Raw genomic sequence first — 20,351 nt, 5'->3', positions numbered from 1 at the left:
CAGCAAAATCAGGAGGATTCTTCCCACTGCTGCCTAGAATGTTCCCTGCAGTGTTGGAACGGATGGGATGGTGCATTCCGAAGTCATGGTGTTACAGCCAGGCTGACACAGCCTCGAGTGAAGGGCCTCAGACTAGCCAGCTGGTTGCTGATTGGTCCCATTTCCAGCTGCAGGAAGTGCACAGGCAGGGGGAGGCTACAGGCAGATGCAGTTGCTCCTTCATATGTTCAAATGACTTTATTTAAAAAACAATACAGCTTCAGCCCTGAATTCAGAGCGCCCCGCCATTAAGCCAGTGAGTTTTAATCCTTAGTGTCCCAGAACTATCCGTCTGAGACTGCACTTCCCTTTGCTGAGCTCTGCCTTGGGGCGGGGGGTGGTGGAGAGGCAGAGAGGCGGCTTGGGGGGTGCTGTACATAGACACACACCACTACCCAGGGTTTAGGAACTGCTATTGGCTTTCTGCCCTCTTAGTTCATTTGGCTGAGTGGCAGGAAGACACCATCCCAAAGACCCCATTTTCAGGTACTGACTCCTCCGGCCCCCTCCAGGTTAGCAGGAAGCTATGTTGAAAAAAGTCTCTCTCTAACTGGCACTACTACACATGGGGATTTTTGGCAATCACACGAGAGGGGCACAATGACTGAACTCCCCCTTTGAGCTCTAGAGATTGGTCCCTTCAACTCAGGGCTGAGGCACAGTAAGAGGGAAGCTTTCCCAGGTTCTGCTTGAGCTGAGCAGAGAGGATTTCAGGCTCCAAAACCTTGTAGTGAGCAGCAAGGAACAGAGAAGGCCCACTAGGAAAAGGGGAACTTGAGGAATGCATCCCCCTGAAATTAATTTGCAGTCTGTTCCATGGGCCCCCCAGGACAGTATGTGGAGGAGATGGCTCCAGCTGAACTTCAGTCTGCTCTCCAAACCCACTTGTGCTGTGTCTGTAGCTTCCCATTGCCTTCAAGATCCTCAGCTGCCAGAGAGAAGGCTGTCCAGGCCATGAAGACTGCAGGTGCCTAATGGTCTGAAAAGCTGACCAGCCCCTGGGTGGGAGGCACATCAGCTGGAGAAGGAAGAGGTCTTTGCAGTGGAGCCCTGTGGTCAGTAGTGAGAGTTCTGAACCATGACTACATTGTCCAGCAGGTGTAAACAACAATAATCAATAGTACTATGGCCAGTGCAATGGCTGCGTTCTTGCGATTTTCCTGACGGAGCACTTTTAGTTCTCTCTCTAAAAAACAAAACCAAACCGGCACGTAAGATGCAGCCTCCCTTCCTGCATCACAGCTGCACCCATTGCTCTAAGGAACAGTAAACTCCCTTTCCCTCAAGCATGGAGGGAAACTCCTTATAGAGATCAGCTTCATCTGACTGCTGTGACCTGCCAGGTGCTTTGCTCTAGTCTAGTTCCTTGTAAACATGCAGAGCTGCTGCTACTACTCAAACTGCCCCTCATTGTGAAGGACTGGACAGGTACAATATCAGAGAGAGGCCTCTTGCCCAGTTCAGTGGTGTCTGAAAGATAACGGACAATGGCTGTTTGACCTCAGGCCACTTCCTACTGGTGGCTAGGTAGCCTCATACAAATCACCCCTTGTTAAAGGCCAAGGCCTGAATGGGCCATGGAGATGGAATGCCTCCCTCATTTTCTGGAGAATGGGGTGGGTGAGTGGTTATAAAGACAGCTGGTACTGCCAGTGCTGTACCTGTTCTATACGTGGCGGTCTGCAGGACTCTGTCTAGCACTTGTCACCAGCCACTAACTTCACATGGGAAATACAAAGGTGGGGTTGGGTTTAAGGCCTAGTCTACACTAGGGTGCTGGTGGTGGGGGGGTTTGGTGTAAGATACACAACTTCAGCTACAGGAACAGCGTAACTGAAGTCGACGTATCTTATTTTGATTTACCTCCTGTCCTCATAGCATGGGATCGACAGCTGTGGATCCCCCGTCGACTCCGCTTCTGCCTCTCGCCCTGGTGGAGCTCTTGAGTCGACGGGAGCGCGCTCAGGTATCGATTTATCATGTCCAGATGAGACACGATAAATCAATACCTACCCACCCATCCAGCGGGTAGTGTGGACCTAACCTTAGGCCTCGTCCAGACTAGGGGAGGAAAATCGATCTTAGATACGCAACTTCAGCTACGTGAATAACGTAGCTGAAGTCGAATATCTAAGATCGAATTACTCACCCGTCCAGATGGCGCCGGATCGATGTCCGCGGCTCTCCGTGTCGATTCCGGAACTCCGTTCGGGTTGATGGAGTTCCGGAATCGATGTAAGCGCGCTCGGGGATCGATATATCGCGTCTAGACTAGACGCGATATATCGATCCCCGAGCAATCGATTTTAACCTGCCAATACGGCGAGGTAGTCTGGACGTGGGCTTAGTGTCACTTCCCCAGCTGGGCTCCTGACTCTTCCCTGTGGCCATCTGAATCAGGACGGTGGGCAGAACTCCGTACACAGCTCAAGCTTTGGCAGCTATCCTGCAGCCACACAGTCAGCTGCTTTAATAGGTGTATTTTGCTGTCTCCTACGTAATACACTGTTGCCTGTGCAGAAGCAGTTAATGATCTTTACACTGCATCTAGTACAGATCCATCCCTCCCCGATCGCTGCTGCTGATTCCAGGTGGATAACCCCTGTGGACTGGGAAGGGACTTTGGCAGCTGACAAGTGAGAGTGCAAGATAGATAGGGAGCACACAGGGTAGTTCCGAGCCTAGTGCACCTGTTTGAAGGAGCATGTGAATTCTGATTAATGCTAATTTTGTGCCACTCAGACTGAGATCTCAACATGCTTTGTGAAGATGGGTGGGGATCACTGCCCCTGTTTGACAAAGGGGAACTGAGGGGCAGAGACAGTAGATTGCTGCTAAGAGCACACAGCACAGAACCCAAGAGTCCTGAATACTGATTTTCTGCTTTACTAGATCCAAGTCCAAAGTAGGAGTCTTGTCCTCTCCCCTGCAGTATTTTTCTGAAGCAGCTGTAAGCTAGTAGCATTTGACATGCAAACCCCTACCCTGTGATGGGTTCCTAGAATAGGATTTCACTTTTTGCAGGAGTGTTTAGCATGGCACTGGGTCTGCTGCATGCACCCTGGTGAACAGTCCCTGCACTGCTGCCACTTGGGAATCCAGTCTCTTCAGGGACCATTGTGTTGCTAGCTCACTTGACAAGGGAAGGTTAAACTGCTAGAAGTGCTTACTTGTTAAGCAGCTCAGTGGTGATCCTGTTCTGAGTGCAGCAGCAGAACGCTCCAGCTGTGACATCTTTTCTGGTGCTGCTAGAGGAGTCTGGATGGGGTAATCTAATCCACTGTCCTGCATTTGTTAGTTCCCTAAGGCCAGCTCTGTATGAATCTGCTTTACCCAGCTGAGCCCCTGCGATCTTACTTTAACATTGAAGTTATGAGTGTTAGCCCATGGCTGAGTCCTAATTTTCAACTCCCACAAGCCCTGCTCGCTCAGTGCACTGTGTCCCCTCCAATTGCCCTCTGCTTGGTGACAATTTGTGGATCCGGAGCTCTCTCAGATGTGTCCTGGAGAAAGGGTAAGTGCTAACCCAGAAGAGGGTTTGCCTATTAGTTCCATGCTATCCCAGCTGCTGCCAGCATCCCCCACCCTGCCCAAAGTGGGTGATAGGCCAGGGGCAGGCAAACTTTTTGGCCTGAGGGCCACATCAGGTTTCAGAAATTGTACGGAGGGCTGATTAGGGGAGGGGGTTGTGCCCCTAGGACTCCTGCCCCATCCACACGCCCCCGGACCTCTGCTGCCCCATCCAACCCCTCCTCTCATTCCTGATGCACCCCCCACGAACCCCTGCCCCATCCAACCACCCCTTCTCCCTGTCCCCTGACTGCCCCCGGAATCCCTGCCTCTGACTTTCCCCCCTGCCACCCCATCCAAGCCACCCTCCTCCCTGACTGCCCCCCTGGGATCCCTGCCCCCATTCAACCCCCTATTCCCCCCCTGCTCCCTATCCACATCAACACAACCTGACCACCACCCAAAACTCCCCTGCCCTCTGTCCAACCCCCCCGCTCCCTGCCCCCTTACCACGCTGCCTGGAGCACTGGTGGCTGGCAGCGCTACAGCTGCACTGCCCGGCTGGAGCCTGGCCATGCTGCTGCCACTGCGCAGCACCGGGTCAGGCTGGGCTTTGCAGCTGTGCTGTCCCAGGAGCTCACAGCCCCACTGCCCAGAGCATTGCGCCAGTGGCGGAGCGAGTGAGCTGAGGCTGCGGGGGAGGGGGCGAGCCTCCTGGGCCAGGAGATAAGGGACCATCCTGCCCACCCCTTTGATAGGCCAATCCTTCCTGCTGCCTGGGACGAAGTCAGGAAGGAAGAGACCAGGCTCTTCGACAGGTTGTAAACCTTATGCCAGGCTTTGCTGAGCCCAGCCTGGCCTGTGCTATTTAGTTATTCAGACTGAGGTTGCAGGGGGGTGGTGGTATCAAAACTCAAGGCCCCCTTGTGATGGATACAGTACCCAGCACAAGACACATGGCAGCTTTCTATGCAGCTTCCCTGCCTGCATGGCAGACACCCACCTGTGTGTTTGACACAGCAGCTTATCTGTGCAGAGTCCCAATGAGGGAACCCAGCCAGGAGCTCCCTCGCTCTGGGAAAGCCCCACACGTTCAGTCACTTCAAGGAGTCTGGGTCTACATGAAGGACAAGCCTGTTTGAGAATCAATCTCAGAGATGCAGCAGTGGCGTCTCAGGAATCTTCTGCTGATGCCTCTGCCCAGGGAGGAACTGGGAACAGTGTGTGTTGACTAACAACCGCAGCAACTCTACTCAGCAAGCTACAACGTACCTGCACAGGTTGCTACAGGCAGACCCTGACACTGCAAGGGAATAAGTGTCCCCATTTACCATTGATGTCAAGGAGCAGGGAGAACACGCTGCCCTCTTTCAGGATCAGGCCTCAGTCCACAGGTAAGACTCAGATGAATCTAACTAAGCCTTGGGTCAGAACCTCATGAGGGGACAAGTTTAAGAGTTGTGTGTGGCTACAAAAACCTCAATTCTGCCAGCAGGGGGCAGCCTAATGCCACAGTTCCTGTGCAGTAAGTACACCCAGAAGAGAGGGAGGAACACACACTTCCTGGCTAGAGATTGGAATAGAAAGTGCAGGGGACTGCACCACATACAAAGCGGGAGGTGGGGGGGGGGGTCATCCAGCAGCTGACTCATGGTGCATGCCTAGAGTACTTGGGAGGGGCTCCAGCTACACCACATTCACATTAGTCCATTGAGGGGATGGGTATAGGATGGGGAGGGAAGGATGCTCAGCCTTCCCCTACCTGACTCTGGCCTTGAGGTACTCCACACCTGAGCCACTAGAGATGGGGCAGACACTCACGTGAGCAGAAGCCTCCCTGATGGTTTTCTACTGTGCATTTGGAAGAGGTTTCAGTTGAACTGAATTTTATTTTTTGAACCTCTATGGTGACACTCGGGCTGAGGCTGATTTGCTCCACTGACTCAATTTGCTGGCCAAAACTTTCAAGAGACTCTAGGGATTTTAAGTCCCCAACTTGAGATGGCCTTAAAGGGGCCTGGTTTCCAGAGGGCAGGTGCGCAGCACTTCCTGCAGAGCCAGACCCCTTTAACGGGCCTCAGGCTGGTCCCTGCTGTGCGATACCTGAGGTAGGAGCCTGCTCTCAGATTAAAAGCAGCTGAATAGATCTGCCTCAACTTCTCCCTCAGTCACCTTTTGGCTGAGCAAAATCAGAGAGCGGGGCAGGAGTTTAAGTGGGAAGCTGAGTGCAGTGCAGACTCTGGCCATCCTGCCCAGCCACTGCTCACTCTGAGCATCTATATTTAAAGACGGCCTTACCATAGGTTTCAGCTTTGGTCACAAGCAGGCTTCTCTCTCTCTCCAGTGACTTTCTGTAATGAGAAGCAGCAGCCTTGTCACACGCCGGCAAATGCTATTGCTCTGCACAAGCTCATATGCTGTACGGTGGTGGAAAGCCTCTGCCCCAGAGGAGGAGTTCTGGGCTGTACACAGACTGAGACCATTGACCTTTCTCCCAGGGAGGCTGGCAGCTTATCATCCCCCTACTGCATACGGGGAAGGACCACAGGGTTAGATGTCCTCCTCCCTGGAGAGTGCTGTGCATGAATGGTGGCTAAGACTCCTGCTTCCAGGGCAGCCTGTCTGAACACTGGAATGGTGCTGCAGGGTTGGCTAAAAAGCAACTCCCAGCTGGCTTAGGGGAAGCGCCTTTCCAATTAGCTGGGATAGCTGCTCCCTCTGGAGCAAGAGGCTCTGGTGTCTTCCCCAGGAATAGGCAGGGCCTCATACACGGAGTGATCACATCCCAGGGAAGGCAGTGAGGAAAATGCCCAAAGGCTGGGCTGTTCTGAATGCTTTGGGGCAGCAAGGAAAAGCAGCACCTGGCCCTGGGAATGGGGCATGTGCATGGGGAGGCTCAGGCCTGTCTAAACACCATTGAACACAAATAAGCTTCTGCACTGTCACAGCTGGTTTCACTCACACCTGGAGCCTCCCCCGCCCCCTCCCAAAAAAGGAGGCATTTGCTTTGGTGCAGAGTCTGGAAGAGAACCCCACACTCCCCGACTCTGCCAAACAGATCACAGTCCCCATGTTGTTCCCACATTTCAGAGCCAAAGACTGAAGAAAAATTCTTCCCACCCATTTCCAAGGCCCCCATTTTGCACAAACTCCCCAATGGCTCAGGCAAAGGAGCTGTGTCTGGTTGCAGTAAGAACCAGCTGCATCACACAGAATTCAGGGTGATTGAAAACCCTGTATCTTCAGCTGCACAATGATTTAAAGGCCTGAAAGCTGCTGCAGCTCTGAGGAGTGGGGTGTAAACAAACATACACCAACAAATTATCTATCTCCCTGCTCCAAGCAGGCTCTGTGGCATTGTGTCATAGGGCTGTTTGTTCCCCTGTGGGGTAAAGCAGGCACTTTAAAGCTGGATCCAAGCCTTACTGTACAGTTAGTTAAGGGGAGAGAGAAGGGCTGTAATAAGGCAGGGTGCATTAATAGGAGGAGAGGAAAAGAAGGACCCCGAAATACATCTGGGGAAAAGAAAATGCAGAGTGCAGCCCAGGAGGAAATGAGAAGAGATGTTTAAACTGCCTGATTCTGAAGTAGCTGAGCTGCTGTATCACTGTTTACAAACCTGCCTAGCTAGAAAAATCAAGGGGAAAGGCTCTCATGCTTAGGAGGGAAATGAGACTGTTTAAAAAGCATGGCCAAGCTGAACACATGCAGCACTGCAGGACTGAATGACATGGAGCCCCAGGCAATGAAACCCCAAACTTACTATGAATCCAGTTGGGCTTTAGTTGGAGGGTGGGGACAGCAAAATTGGAAAGCAGACCTATCCCGCTGACTTAGGCTCACCGAGTCAATAGCTTCCCTCATGGGACAAACAGTAAAAAATCTGGAGATAGCTAGACGTTAGCAAAAGCATGAGTGGCCAAGCTCAGTCACTTCCTTGGTAAAAGACTGAGGGGATGTTGCAGACTCGGGCACCTCTCCTGACACATTGATTCTAAGGACAGGAGCCTTATCACCTGGATTGGGAACTGGCTGAACTCAGGGTAATGATAAGTGGCAAGACATTGAATTTGAGGGCAGGAGAGATAGTCAGTGGGTCACTGTAAGGCTGGGGCTTCTGGTCACATCATTAACAGAAACAGACCGACTAATCTCAGGGAGGGTAGAGAAGGTGCTGGGTGATGTGACATACATGGAAGAGCTTAACCTAGGACAAAAAGTTTTGTGAGATAAGGACTGAAAGTGGGGAGAGAGGAGACAGAACTCTCTGAGAAAGGAGAGAAATTGAGCCTGGTAACCTATGGGGGAAACTAGGAGTTATGGGGAGAAACCAAGCCCAGGAACATTTAGGCTGAATAGAAGAACTTAATGGCAAGTCTGAGACTGGAAGAGTTTCTCAAGGGAAGAGGTAAAAGCACATTGCTTGGGACACCTAGAACTTGACTGAGCTCTGGAGAATAGATTAGCTGGACCAATGGGCTGATAGGATCTAGTTGGCAGGCTGCTCTCTTCCTGTGCCTAGACTTGATGGCTCAGTTTCCCTGTTAGGAGGGGAGCAACAGGCTGCTAACAAATGGGAAGAAAAGGGTCTCAGCAGGGACATGACTGAGGTTGGGTGATCACATTCAGGGAAAGGCTCTGCCTATAGCACTACTAGGGTTAGGGGAGCAAGTTACAGCAAAGTTCCATTCGAGTGTGGAAATGGAAACTAACCATCTCACTGCACGGATGAGACACACAGTTAGGTCCACTCTAGGCTATCACCAGGATCTGCAACCAGGTCCCCATGCAAACATGCACGGTGGATGGAGTCAAAATTCAGTCCCCTTGGGATCATTCTGACTGGATTCCACTTAGCATTTGGTTTAGAGCACCTTGAATATTCAGCACACACTAGTTACTGCACCTCTGAACCCACATGGTCTAAGCAAGATCAGCTGCATGCTGCTACCCAGAACATCTGTCCAGCTCACACAGCTGTTTCCTATTAGTGCTGGGGTCCAAACTCTGGAAGCAAATTGGACTGGGCATTGCTTGGGCTGCATGCACAGAGGGTTTGCAAACAGGGAAGCGGAAGCCAAATTCAGCACTCTGACCATGTCACCCCCCACCTCCCTGGAAGAGAGAGAAAACCAGTTCTCTCCATCCTTAAACAAGCTCCAAATCGGGGGCCCAGCCTGGCAACAGAGGTTTTAGTGAGTACTCCCAACAAAGCTAACTGTCAGTGGTTTGCATGAGCACACAGCAGCCTGCAGCATCGCTATCCAGGTTTGAATAGAGGGGAATCACCAGTACCTTCTTTCAGGACTGAGCTCCTCTCTGCGCAGCTTAAGGTCTACCTCCTCCATGCTTTGTCTGCAGAGGGACAGCTTCTCCTCCAGGCCATCAATCTGAAACACACAGCAGCAGCCACAATAATCACTGGCATCTGACTTCTCTCCACAGCCCAGCAGCTCCGGACCTCCCAGCTTAGGAGAAGAGATGGCAGCCCCACTGCAGTGTCTTGCCACCTCACTCCTAAAAATCAGCTGAGCTATGGGTTTCATGAGGCTCTCCGATCCCCTGGCCTGAGCAGAGTGCACGGGTAAGTTGGTTGGAACACAGCGATCATAGCAAATGGATATTGATCACTGTAAGAATTCAGTACAGCTCCATCCCACGCAGCTGGGGTGCTAAGTCATTGTGCTATCAACTCCAGTTGTGGCTGAAGTAGTACTGAAGACCCCTGTAGAGGCCAGTGCCTCTTGTTAAGATCTGATCGTCCTTCATTCTAGCCCTCACCTCTATTTGCCTTGGCTTTTCCCCTTTACTCACAGGCAGAGAAGTGACCTAATGGATGTTTACACAGGGAGGAAGGGGATCAAGTGGGCAGACTGTTCACCCTGGCAAGAACTAGGTCCTGAATTAATGCTGCAAAGGGGAACAAGCAGTCAGGGACGCTAAGGTGAAACAAGCGAGCATGAGGCACTTCAGCCTGGCTGTGTGATGTGGGGGTGGTAGGGAGCAGCGGATGTCACATTCTCCTCACTAAAATCTGTTAGCTCCACAGCCTCCAGCACAGACTAGTTGTGGAGATCCTGAACCACACATGAACAAACAGGCTCAGCACAGCGGTCTCCAATATTTGGTAGAGTAGAGCAAGGACAAAGTTATCCCCATTGCCTCTGTCCTGCTGAGAGACTGCCATCCTGCACCAAGCGTCTGGGTTCAGTCACGGTGCAGCAAGAAGTTACTGCAGCTACGTAAGCCAGTCATCTAATTAGCAGGTTTAATTTATTTTTCATGAAGCTGCCTTTATTCTGGGGTGAAGAGGAAAGGAAAGAGGGGGAAAAAAATCAAATGGCTGAAGCACAAACAGAGGTGACCAACACGCTTGAGCTTGGGAAGGACTCCTCCAGGAATGAATTATACCACAGCTGAACAATTGTGCAGGGAATCCTGGCTATGCCAAGCCCAGCAACCAGGGCTTTAAGCCTTCCAGAGGGAAAGCTCTGCCCTACAGGCTTGCAGTCCAGTGGAGGAAAATATCAGGGATAATTAGACAAGGTGACACCCAAATCCCAGAAAGAACAAAGCCTTTGACATTAACTAGCTTTGAAATCATTGCGAGCCCCATTGCAATCATCTGCCACCAAACCCTGTGCTGTGCATGAGCTGCAGAAGCAGGGCTGAGGAGGGACAAGCGGCCAGAAGAATTGGATCTTGCCTGGTGAGATACTTCAGAACCTGGGAGCTGGAGAACAGCAATGTTCTGTGTAAATTAACCTGGTGGAATTAAACCCAGCTGCCTTGGCTTTCAAAGACCATGTCGTCCTCCAAGGTAGTGAGAAAAGATGTTACCACCGATCATTACACAGGAAAATCAATGGTACTGATCTCTGATTAACCACTTACAACTCAATCCTGGACTAATTAACAATTCTCTCACACTGCTCAGGGCAAGCACACAAAGGCTATCACGGAGCTCACGCAGAGGGGGGCAGTTGAGCAGACTCAGCATAGGGCAGTAACTGAGTGGGCTCATTAGAGAGCAACAGCGGGGGAGTCTGGTGGAGTCAAGTCAGCACTTGCCCCTTTTACAATGAACCAGCAGTAGAATTTTTCCACTAGCCACAAACTATGATTTGGTGGAGCTGGTGGCCAAAGGTGGCTTCTCTTCTTGCACCATCGGGTCTGCATGGGGCAGGAGTACAAGGGCTGGTGTGGGATTTTGTAACCACTGTTCCCATCCCCACCAATTCCAGCGGGGTGGTGTCTGGAGACATCCCTTTACCCCCTCACCCCCACTAATTTGGCACCTGTAACAGTGAGATTCAAGCCCCACAGCTTCTTACCAGACTGCAGTTTCCAAGTCAGCAGTATTATTATTTGTATTTCCATAGCATTTAGGAGCCACTGCCATGGACCAGGACCCCACTGTACAAACACTGACCCCAAAATGGTCTCTGCCCCAAGGGGTTTATAATCTAAGTACCAAACTAGAGACAACAGACTGATACAGAGAGAAGGGGCCTTGTGTGGATCCTCCTGGCAGCAAGAACAGCTTCCCCTGAGCCTACACAGCCCAGAGCTTGCACTGATCCAGGGAACACGGTCTGGATTTCCGGGGGGTGGGGGGAGGAGAAGTGAGTGGTCATGTTTAACAAACAACTACATCATTAGCACTTTGTCAAAGAAACCCCTCCAAAAGCTTGTGTTGAGTGGGATGATAAAAGAAGCATTTTTAAAATGAGTTACCTGAAGTGTTTTAACTAACTTGTGTTAATGCCTAGTGTAGACAGAACACGTAACACATGCCAGCTAATACATTCACCTTTTATCTTAGTCTAGTTAGACAAACTCCGTGACAGAGTAGTCAACTGCTAGCACCCATGCTTAATCAGTCATGGCAAGCGGTTCCTCCTCAATGTCTCTTTTCCTTACTGTGCTCGCCATTCCCCTCTCAAAGCCACCAAGTACCAGCTCTTCCTTAAGGATGCCTCTCATTTTGTTTGCCGTCTCTCAGTGCACGCTTCACTCACCACTTTCATGACTTAAAGTGATTTAAGTAAAGTTTATTTTGTGCCACTCCCTCACATTTTGACTTTCTGCCAACTAAAATCCTCCAGACGCTTAATTATGTTTAAAAAGTTCCAACTCTTTTTATCATTTCATCAGAACCAAAGCTGGGCTCCTGCAGAAGCAGTTCACAACAGATGTTCCCCAGAGCTGTGCTGATACCTTTTCTGAGGCTGGGGCACAAACAGGTGAAAAGAATCTCCACTAGGAACACAGAGAATGGTGAACAGTAGTGATGGAACAAAATCCCTTCCTCTGGAAATTTTTTCTTTTCCCTGGGTTTTCTGCCTTGTTAATGGCTATAAGAGGAGATGGGAATCAAGATTCCTAGGTTCTATTCCTGTCCCTAATACTGATTCATTGTGTTACCTTGGAGGCAGCTGACATCACCTGTAAATTGGGGGACTACCACTTACCTCACTGAGGGTGGGGGGATTGGAAAGTTTGTTTGTAAAGTGCTTAGAGATCCTCAGAGGAAAGGCACTAGAAATGGGCAGAAGGCTCTGTGTATGTACTATCCTGGTATGGCTGCTCCATTGCCTCACTTGGGATTTTTGACTCAGGAGCTGGCATTGCGTGTGTGTATTTCTCACTGGCTGCATAGTCCATGCAGCCTTTTGTTGCCAGCAAAAGAAAAAATATAAGAAGTACTGGGGAAGAAATCAGAGCAACCCCACTGAGAATTACCCCTTATTCTGAGGGCTGCCACAGACTCTCCCAAGGGCCCCATAGACTGTAAAACTTTAGAACTTGAGAAACTGTAAAGCTTCCACAAAATTCCCAGGGGCAGCTCTCCACAGAGCTTCCCTAGAAACAGCTGTGTGTTGAACTTGTTGTAGATGGAAAGCATTTGCTCCTACTAAAGAATGCATGGAGAGGTTAGCTAGAGTACAAACGTAGACTTATCAGAGGCCTGTATGAAATGGAGCTGCTCTTGGTCCAGGTTCCCAGTGGGACACAATATCATCAATATAATTCACACCAATTGGTCTCCTTACTGGCAGCCTCTGCCAAGAAATGAATGGGTCACAGTGACCAAACTTTTCCTCCTGCTCCCCATGGCCCTTGGAGGGGGGCCCCTCCAGGACTGGGCTGATAAGCTTCCCACATGTTCTGTGCATTACAGCTGTCTGAACTCTGTTCCACAGACAGACAAAGGACTTCGTTTAAGTCAACATCCTCTTCAACTAGTAGCAGTCTCACTTTAAAGTAATAACTGAAGCAGGTGTTTAATATCCAGCAAGGAGAGAGCAATCAGAGCACACACAGTACCCTTCACTGCACAGCCACTGCCCTCCTGCTACCTGATCAACTGCTATGAAAGGAGCTCCGGGGTGAGGGACCAGCAATTTTTGCGCACAACAAGTAAGCTGCAGAACATTCTGAAGCCAGCTGAATCCCTTGCCATGAAATGTACCACCACGCACAGTAATTTGCACTGAAATCTGGCTTCATACATGTGCCATCTGGAGACCTCTGAAAATACAGAGCTTTGGGACAGATTCAATCCAAATTGCCTTTATGTTTGTTACAAATCTCATTTGCCCAGGCAGTCTTGGGAAGAGAGTCCAAAACCTCTTGCACATGGCGGGAAAGGAAAGAGGCAGCCCTGCTTACAGAGTTGGGCTGGATCCTTTTTTAATACATTCTGTACTGAATTAATAAAAGCATTCTTCCTAGCAGAAAGGCTAAAAGCACTTTTCAAGAACTGACATCTGCCCTCTGCCTTTATGAATCCCCCAATTAAGATGCTGGCAAACAGCCATATCACACATACGCCAACAGCATTGGGTAATGAGGTTTTTGTTTCATGACCCTCATAAAACAGATCAAAGCCAAACAAAAGCATTGGGGGGGGGGGGAAATCACCTCCCAGAAGCAGCCTCATCCCTTGTCATCTATTAGCAAGTTCAAGGCATTTCTCTCCATTTGTTAGTCAGTGGTTCCTGAATCCAGTGTTGTAGGCTCAATTATTAATATCAGCCCAGCAGAGATTGAATTTGTTTAGGTTCACATGCTAACCTCTTGGTTAACGGACCTATTTCAATTTTCACTGTGGTCTTACAATAATTTTACATTTCAACAAATCATTTCACCAGCAATAGGTACATGCAGCAGGGCTGAAAACATTTGCCAGACATCTACTAGCCTGAGGCCAAAACAACAGAATGAAGGAGGAGGATCCACCTGCTCAGTCCCTCACTATCAACTCCAAACATTGGGAAGGGGGAGTGCTAGGATTCCTACCAGGGTGCTTTCCACAGGCCCCTCCGAGGGACTTATCTTTCAGATCACTTTTGTCTAGTAGCTACCTCTTTCTTGGACCTCCACCTTACAGGCTCCTATTCTATTTCTCCCAGCCCCATGGCTACTGAGATGGGAGTGAGGGCATCAACCACCCACCTATTCGCCATTACTGGGGGGTCCTTCCTTTCCTATGTAATTAGCTCCTGTATCTACCACAGCCATCATAACTTTCTGAAGCAGCAGCAGAGTTAAACCACCACCTACCAGATTCTGAACAGTGCCCATGAAACCAACCAGAGTCTTGCTAATTTCTCCTGCTCTTGAGGCTCAGGGAAGTTCTGAGTAGCAGCATTGTCACTGGGGCTACCTGTTGGAAGATCCTGAGCTTATCTAAGTACAAAAAATTGCAACAGTTTAACTAAAGGCATAGCATCAAACGGATTCAACTTTGTGTGAGGACCTGGTTACATCCATTTGAACGAGGCTTATATTGATGTAGTCTGCATCTGTAATTTATCAATGCAAGCTCAACCGTGTGCCAGGTTTAAGCCAGTGCAAGAGCATCCACACACACAGTTGCATCTGCTTGAATTACACTTTTAGTTGAAGCAATGTGCCTTTGTGTTTAGAGCAGGGCTCAGGAAAAGAGCCTTGCATCAGCTCACATCCATTCCTAACTGGAAGGTTTTCTTCACAAGCATAAAGGCTTTGAAGGTAGTGGTGTTAAATGAAAGTTTAAATGCCAAAGATGACGGTGCAGCTGAAAGGTGTCCACATATTTCAAACCTAAGGCTCAGATCCATCTACTTTAAAGAGACCAAATTCATCCCTTTTTTAAATTGCCTTTCACAGAATCATTTGTAGTTAGAAGGGACACTCACTTAGTCCCTTCCCCATCATTGTGGCAAGATTGAGTCAATATCCTTAAACCACCCTCTGGTAGACAGGTTTCAGGTCTCAGCCTCTGACAGCCCCAGCAAAGGTGGTTCTACACCATCCCAAGGCAGCTTGTTTCATCACCCCAACTCTTTGGAGTTAAAAGATTCCAAATACCCTCCAACATTTAACTAGAATTCCCTGCTGCAACTAAAGCCCCATCTCTTCTCAATCTGTGATCAGACTGTATAATCAGGCCATATCCTTTTTACAACATGCCTTCATGGAGGTGGAAACAACTACCATGTCTATTCTTGGCTGTCATAGCTCCAAATCAAACATCCTCAGTTCTCTGAACCCTTTCTGCTAGGGCTTATTGTCCAAACCTTTTTTTCATTCAGGACCGCTCTCCTCTGAGCTCTTTATCATTGAAACATGGGACCCAGAAATAACTGTTGTCTCAAATAAAGGCCTAAACAGGGCTAAGCAGCGCAGAAAACTACCACACACAACACTCCTATTTAAAAAAAATAGAGCTCAATAAGACATTTGCCTTTTTGGTCACAGTGGCTCACAAAACATGCAATACCAGCCTTTTCAGTGATGTTTTTGCCCTACCTGCATTTCTCTGTTCTGTATGTGTTCACTGGATTGTGTCTCCACTTCCCATTTCTCTCTACTGAATCTCATTTGATTGGTTCGGGACTATTCCTTTCATTCATTAGGAAGAAACTGATTTTTAATCTCATTCCCCAAAAGCATTTGCAAACCACTGCCTCCTCCAAGGGAGAGCCCTACCCAGGTGAAAAGGGAGTGAGTCGGGGAGCAGGAACACGACATCAGCAGGACAGAAAAACTCCAAAGGGCAGCACCAGCCAGGGCCACAGTTTGCGGGGAAGAGCAGAAATGGTCCCAGAGGCAGGGGATACTCTTCAGCTGCCACCCTCAGGAGAGGCCCCACGGATCTGGGGGGCAGCATAGCCCGTCAGTGAAGATCTTGCCCTTACCCATAACAACCCACTCCCCGCATCCCGCCCCCTAGGCTAGCGCCCACCTCGCCTCGTCCCCCACTCACCCGCTTCCCACTCCCTTGCCTGCGCCCCCTACATGCCTCGCCTCTTCCCCCCTCCCTTTGCCCCCTGTTCCCTTCTCGCCCCCACCGGCCTATCCCCCAGTGACCCCGCTCCCAGCTGTCTGGGTGGGGGGAGGGGCTGTCACCTCTTGAGCGACGCTCAGCCCCTCTCGCTTCTTAACCATCTTCCTTCGCTTTGCCCCGAATGCGCATGCGCACGGCCCCTTTCGGTTAAGGGACACGTATGGCCCCGCTCTCGGGGAGGAGACCTCAGCTGCCATCATTGTGAGGGGCAGTCGCCGCCATGTTTGTGAGGGGCACAGCTGAATACAGCCGCCATCTTTGTGAGGGATTCCCATCTAAACCAGCCACCACCGGAAGAGAGGGTTAGCCTTTCAGACGCCCCTCAGCTTCTGGCGTCATGGCAGTAGACTAGAGTAGGCAACAGGCCTTTCTTCTCTCTAGGCTCCTTGTCTGTGCCCATCACACTGCTCTGCACCAGGGTACATACAACAGTCCCTTTCCCTTGGCATCTGAGTAACTCTCTGCCTTCTAACCTCACATGCTGATTGTGCCCACCCCTCTCTTCATTGCATCACATCACAGAACCATCATAGTGTAATTCAGAACCATTAGCATAACACAGATATAGGTATCTTGCACTATACCTTTTTGCCTGACACTTTACTGCAATAGAAAGACAAAACCTTGCCCCAAAGAATCTATAAAGTTTGATCGCAATGGGACTAGGAGTGTTTCCTCCATTAGACAATCACAAGAAATGATGATATGGGCAAGGAAGGGGGATACACTGACAAACAAAGATGGCATGAAACAAATATGTGAAGCTTGGGGTGGGGGGGAGATATAATAGAGGTCTATAAAATCATGAATGGTGTGGAGAAAGTGAATGAGGAAGTGTTATTTACACCTTCTCCTAAGACAAGAACTAAGGGTCACCCAATGGAATTAATAGGCAGTAGTTTTAAAACAAACATAAAGACGTATTCTTCACACAACACACAGTCACCCTGTGGAACTCATAGCCAGGGGATGTTGTGAAAGCCAAAAGTGTAATTGTGTTAAAAAAAGAATTAGATAAGCTTTTCCCCCCTAAGTCCCAGCACTTGCGCCATGAAACAGCTGTTTCGCATGACTGGAAGGGAGGGGGGAGGAAGGAGAACACAGAGTGCTTGGGGAAGAGGCGGAGCCAGGGCAGGGATTTGGGGAAGGGGTCTAATAGGGGAGGGGACTTTGGGGAAGGGGTTGGAATGGGGGCAGGGCAGGGGCGGGGAAAGGGTGGAGTTGGGGCAGGGCCGGGCAGAGGTGCAAGCACCTACCGGCGCCGGGGAAAGTTGGCGCCTATGCTGGGTGTCTCTAAACCTCTAACTGCCAGAAGCTGGGACGGGATGACAGGGAATGGATCACTTGATAATTGCCCTGTTCCACTTGCTCCCTCCAAAGCATCTGGCGCCAGCCACTGCCAGAAGACAGAATACTGGGCTACATGGACCATTGGTCTGACCCAATGTGACTGTTCTTATGAAAGGCAAGAACTGCAAATGAATAAAGGTTATATGCAGCTTAATAGGAAGTGTCCTGGCTACTTTCCTGACCCCAACACTAGGACGTTCTGTAAATTAATAAGATAAAATGACTGGACAGGAATGATGAGTCTTTTTGTGGGAGGACACACACACACACACACACGCACGCACGCACGCACACACACACACACACACACTCTCTCTCTCTCTCTCTCTCTCAGTCTCTTCTGCACACCAGCTGCCCGTCAGCCAGCTCTGCACCTGGGCGTCAGTGCTGTTCAGGAACTGCAACCCAAACCTGCTGTGCCGGTATGTGGTGGCTGCAATGTGGGATCCAGAGAGTGGGACTGTAAAGCAGGACACGCTCAGAGCTCCAGCTAGGAAGAAGAGGATCTCTTTGAAAAAGAAAAGAAAAGGCAAAAATAATTGTTGTTCTGCTGCACATTGTGGACACTTGGAACTTTAGGGTGCCAGTGAGGATAGAACTCCGAGCCTCCTACTCCAGAAGCATAGGACTTTACCACTTAAGCTAAAAGAGAATCTCCATGAAGAGTTGGAGGTATAGGGCCTATGCCACACAGCTGACTTGTCCTGCTTTGATTTGTAGAGGACTGTGCACTAGCCAGTGCATGACAGTATCTTAGTAATGCTGTCATATATCTACGGCACTTTTCATCCTGAGGGATCCCTAAAGCCCTTTACTATAAAACACGCAATAGTGCATAAAGTGTCAACACTTACCACTGAAATGCAATCACTTTGGGGGGCAGGGAGAGAGACATGACAACTATGTAAGAGAAAACAGCAAAGCAACCTGCATTTCAGAATGGAAAGGAAGGCAACACTAGCGTTCACTGGTAAAAGAGGAGGACTTTTATTTAGGCAGAATGTAATTATCTGAGCTGCAATGTTGCCAGAATGGCAGGGGCTAGCATCACTGCTCTTAAAAAAAGTGCTGATAACAACACTGAACTCTTACAGGGCACTTTTCATTCACAAATCTAACAGATTTTGCAAAGCAAGAAAAGTAGTATTATCCCCCTCTTTGCAGATGGGAAAACTGAGGCACAGAGTGGAAGTGGCTTACCGAAAGCCATATCACATTTCAGGCTCCCAGTCCAGTGTACAATCCACTGGGCACTGTGTTATGGGATCTGTAATAACCACGAATTTAATCTCTCAACCGAAAGGAACTTAAACTCCCATTTCCTCTGTGGGGAGCAGCACTATGTTTTCTGAACAGCAAAGACACTAGGTTAAAAAGAATAAACCCAAAGAATCTGAGCAGGACCCAATTCTAAATTGGGTGCAGGTTCCCAGCAGCCTCGTGGCTGCACAGCTCCCAAAGGAGGGGAAAATGAAAAGAGAGAGGGAGACAGGTTTGTTCCAGACACAGTTCTTGTTTAGCAAGTGTAAATGCAATTTTAAAATGCATAGAGGTTTGAACAAAACCCATCTGTCATGGTTTTCAGTGGGACGAAATATCCATCAATCCTGCAGAAAGAATTTTCTCTCTTACAAAAGTAAGTATTGATTCAAGGTCACAGTGGGGCTAGAACTCAGCCTCTGACTCCAAAAAGCGTAGGGCCGCACAGCTGTCAATTCCCACACCCTTCTTACAGGCAACCAAGGGGTTGCTTTGCTGCCATATCATTTTGGGGGGAGAGGGTGGCCAATCAGTCCCTCCTCCCCAGCCTCTGTTACCACCGCAATGCAAGAAGCAGCACCAACAATGATCAATTTTAATGTTTTCATCCCCGTCAGTTTCAGATCTGTCGAGCTGACGACCTCATCATGCCGTTCACATGGCCCTACGCCTCCCGCATCAGCTCTGAGCTGGAACGTCATCCTCGGCTCCTGCAGTATGTTGATAACAAGGCTCCCATGTTACATGTTTATTTCCTTGTTAATGTTGTTCAGGGTTCCATTTAGCCAGTGACACGGCAGTAAATAAATAAGGAAGTATGCTTCAGGAATAGCTCTGAAGTTTTGTGGCACACAAGGGCCTCAAACTTTGTATTTAAAAATGCATTTATACATGACATGAAAAACGACTCAAAATATTTTGTGGTCAACAATGCGTTCCCTGTGGCTGGAGCCTTAACTCAGATAATGCAACCTGTATACACAGAGCTGAGTGGAGGGGGAAGATTTTCTATAGCCCCTGAACTGTTTTAGAAACTAACTGTTCAACCACTCAGCTCAGACCCCAAGAATCAGGGGGCTCCTGTGGGAAAATCATTCTGATGATCAAACAGCAGTAGGTGACCACAAAGGAGACCCACTAATGCATTTCTGTATTAGCAAAAGGGCGCAACACAAACCAAAGGAGGCAATGCTGGGACTAGTGAGACCCCACTTGGGATACTGTATGCCGGCCTATGGCCCATCCCACTGCAAGGGGATTATGGCTCTGCCACAAAGGCGGGTCTTGAGGAGGCACCAAGTCCAAAGAATGTAAGTTTTCAGGAAGATCTGGGGAAATTGGGCTGATTTTCACTGGAAAGGAGTAGCCTTTGGGGTAATCTGATATAGCAGATACTAATCTCTAACCCTCACCCTTTTCTGCCCTCTCCCATCCGAGGAGCACAATGTGCTCCACAAGCATTAGTGAGTGATCCTCTCACAATTCTGCAAGGAAGGTTCAGCTCAACACCCCCATTTTATAGATGGGGAGACTAAGGCAGTGACCTGCCCAGGGTCACACAGCAAGTAAGTAGCAGAGCTGCGCACAGAACCCAGCAGGCCTGTCTCCTTGGCCTCAGCTCTGATCACTAGGGAAAATGTTTGCCCCAGTGAAGGCATCAAAAAGGAGGGGGGAATAATGTGATGGTGTGGCAAGTGGGAGTAAAACGGGGGACCTGGACAGAACTGCTTTCTGCAAAGGGGAACAAACAGAAGTTACCGGGGTAGGGGATTGGGACAGAGATGCCCCTTTAATTCTCAGAGCTGAGAGGGCTGCTGACAAAACAGGATGAAGAGGGTGAGTTGAAGCAAATGGC

At 49.5% G+C, this 20,351-nt stretch overlaps 1 protein-coding gene across 2 annotated transcripts; it reads right to left on the bottom strand.

The window, feature by feature from the left end:
• Positions 1 to 206: 206 nt before the first annotated feature.
• CCDC167 (coiled-coil domain containing 167) lies at positions 207 to 16,050 on the bottom strand. 2 transcript variants are annotated; one of them, XM_050951579.1, is made up of 5 exons: positions 15,949 to 16,050; positions 8,845 to 8,939; positions 5,848 to 5,900; positions 1,903 to 1,980; positions 207 to 1,225 (listed from the first exon to the last, which is right to left on the bottom strand). In XM_050951579.1, the coding sequence occupies exons 1-5, from the start codon at positions 15,985 to 15,987 to the stop codon at positions 1,122 to 1,124; spliced, it is 369 nt and encodes a 122-aa protein (XP_050807536.1). In that variant the 5' UTR covers positions 15,988 to 16,050; the 3' UTR covers positions 207 to 1,121. The 2 variants fall into 2 exon arrangements, with proteins under 2 accessions (XP_050807536.1, XP_050807537.1); XM_050951580.1 differs by lacking the exon at positions 1,903 to 1,980.
• Between the last annotated feature and the right edge of the window lie 4,301 nt (positions 16,051 to 20,351).

Source organism: Gopherus flavomarginatus, chromosome 4 (genome assembly GCF_025201925.1).
Source record: "Gopherus flavomarginatus isolate rGopFla2 chromosome 4, rGopFla2.mat.asm, whole genome shotgun sequence".
Lineage (NCBI taxonomy): Eukaryota > Metazoa > Chordata > Testudines > Testudinidae > Gopherus > Gopherus flavomarginatus.
Note: the sequence above shows the minus strand (reverse complement) of the source record. Positions and strands in the feature narration are given on the sequence as shown.

What these genes read in the sequence shown, in the direction of transcription:
- CCDC167 (XM_050951579.1), bottom strand. Translation starts at nt 15,987, where the DNA reads ATGGTTAAGAAGCGAGAGGGGCTGAGCGTCGCTCAAGAG. An exon ending in GGCTGAGCGTCGCTCAAGAG is followed by an intron (nt 8,940 to 15,948) that starts GTGACAGCCCCT and finishes TGTGTGTTTCAG; the next exon opens with ATTGATGGCCTGGAGGAGAA. An exon ending in GAGCTCAGTCCTGAAAGAAG is followed by an intron (nt 5,901 to 8,844) that starts GTACTGGTGATT and finishes TTCTCATTACAG; the next exon opens with AAAGTCACTGGAGAGAGAGA.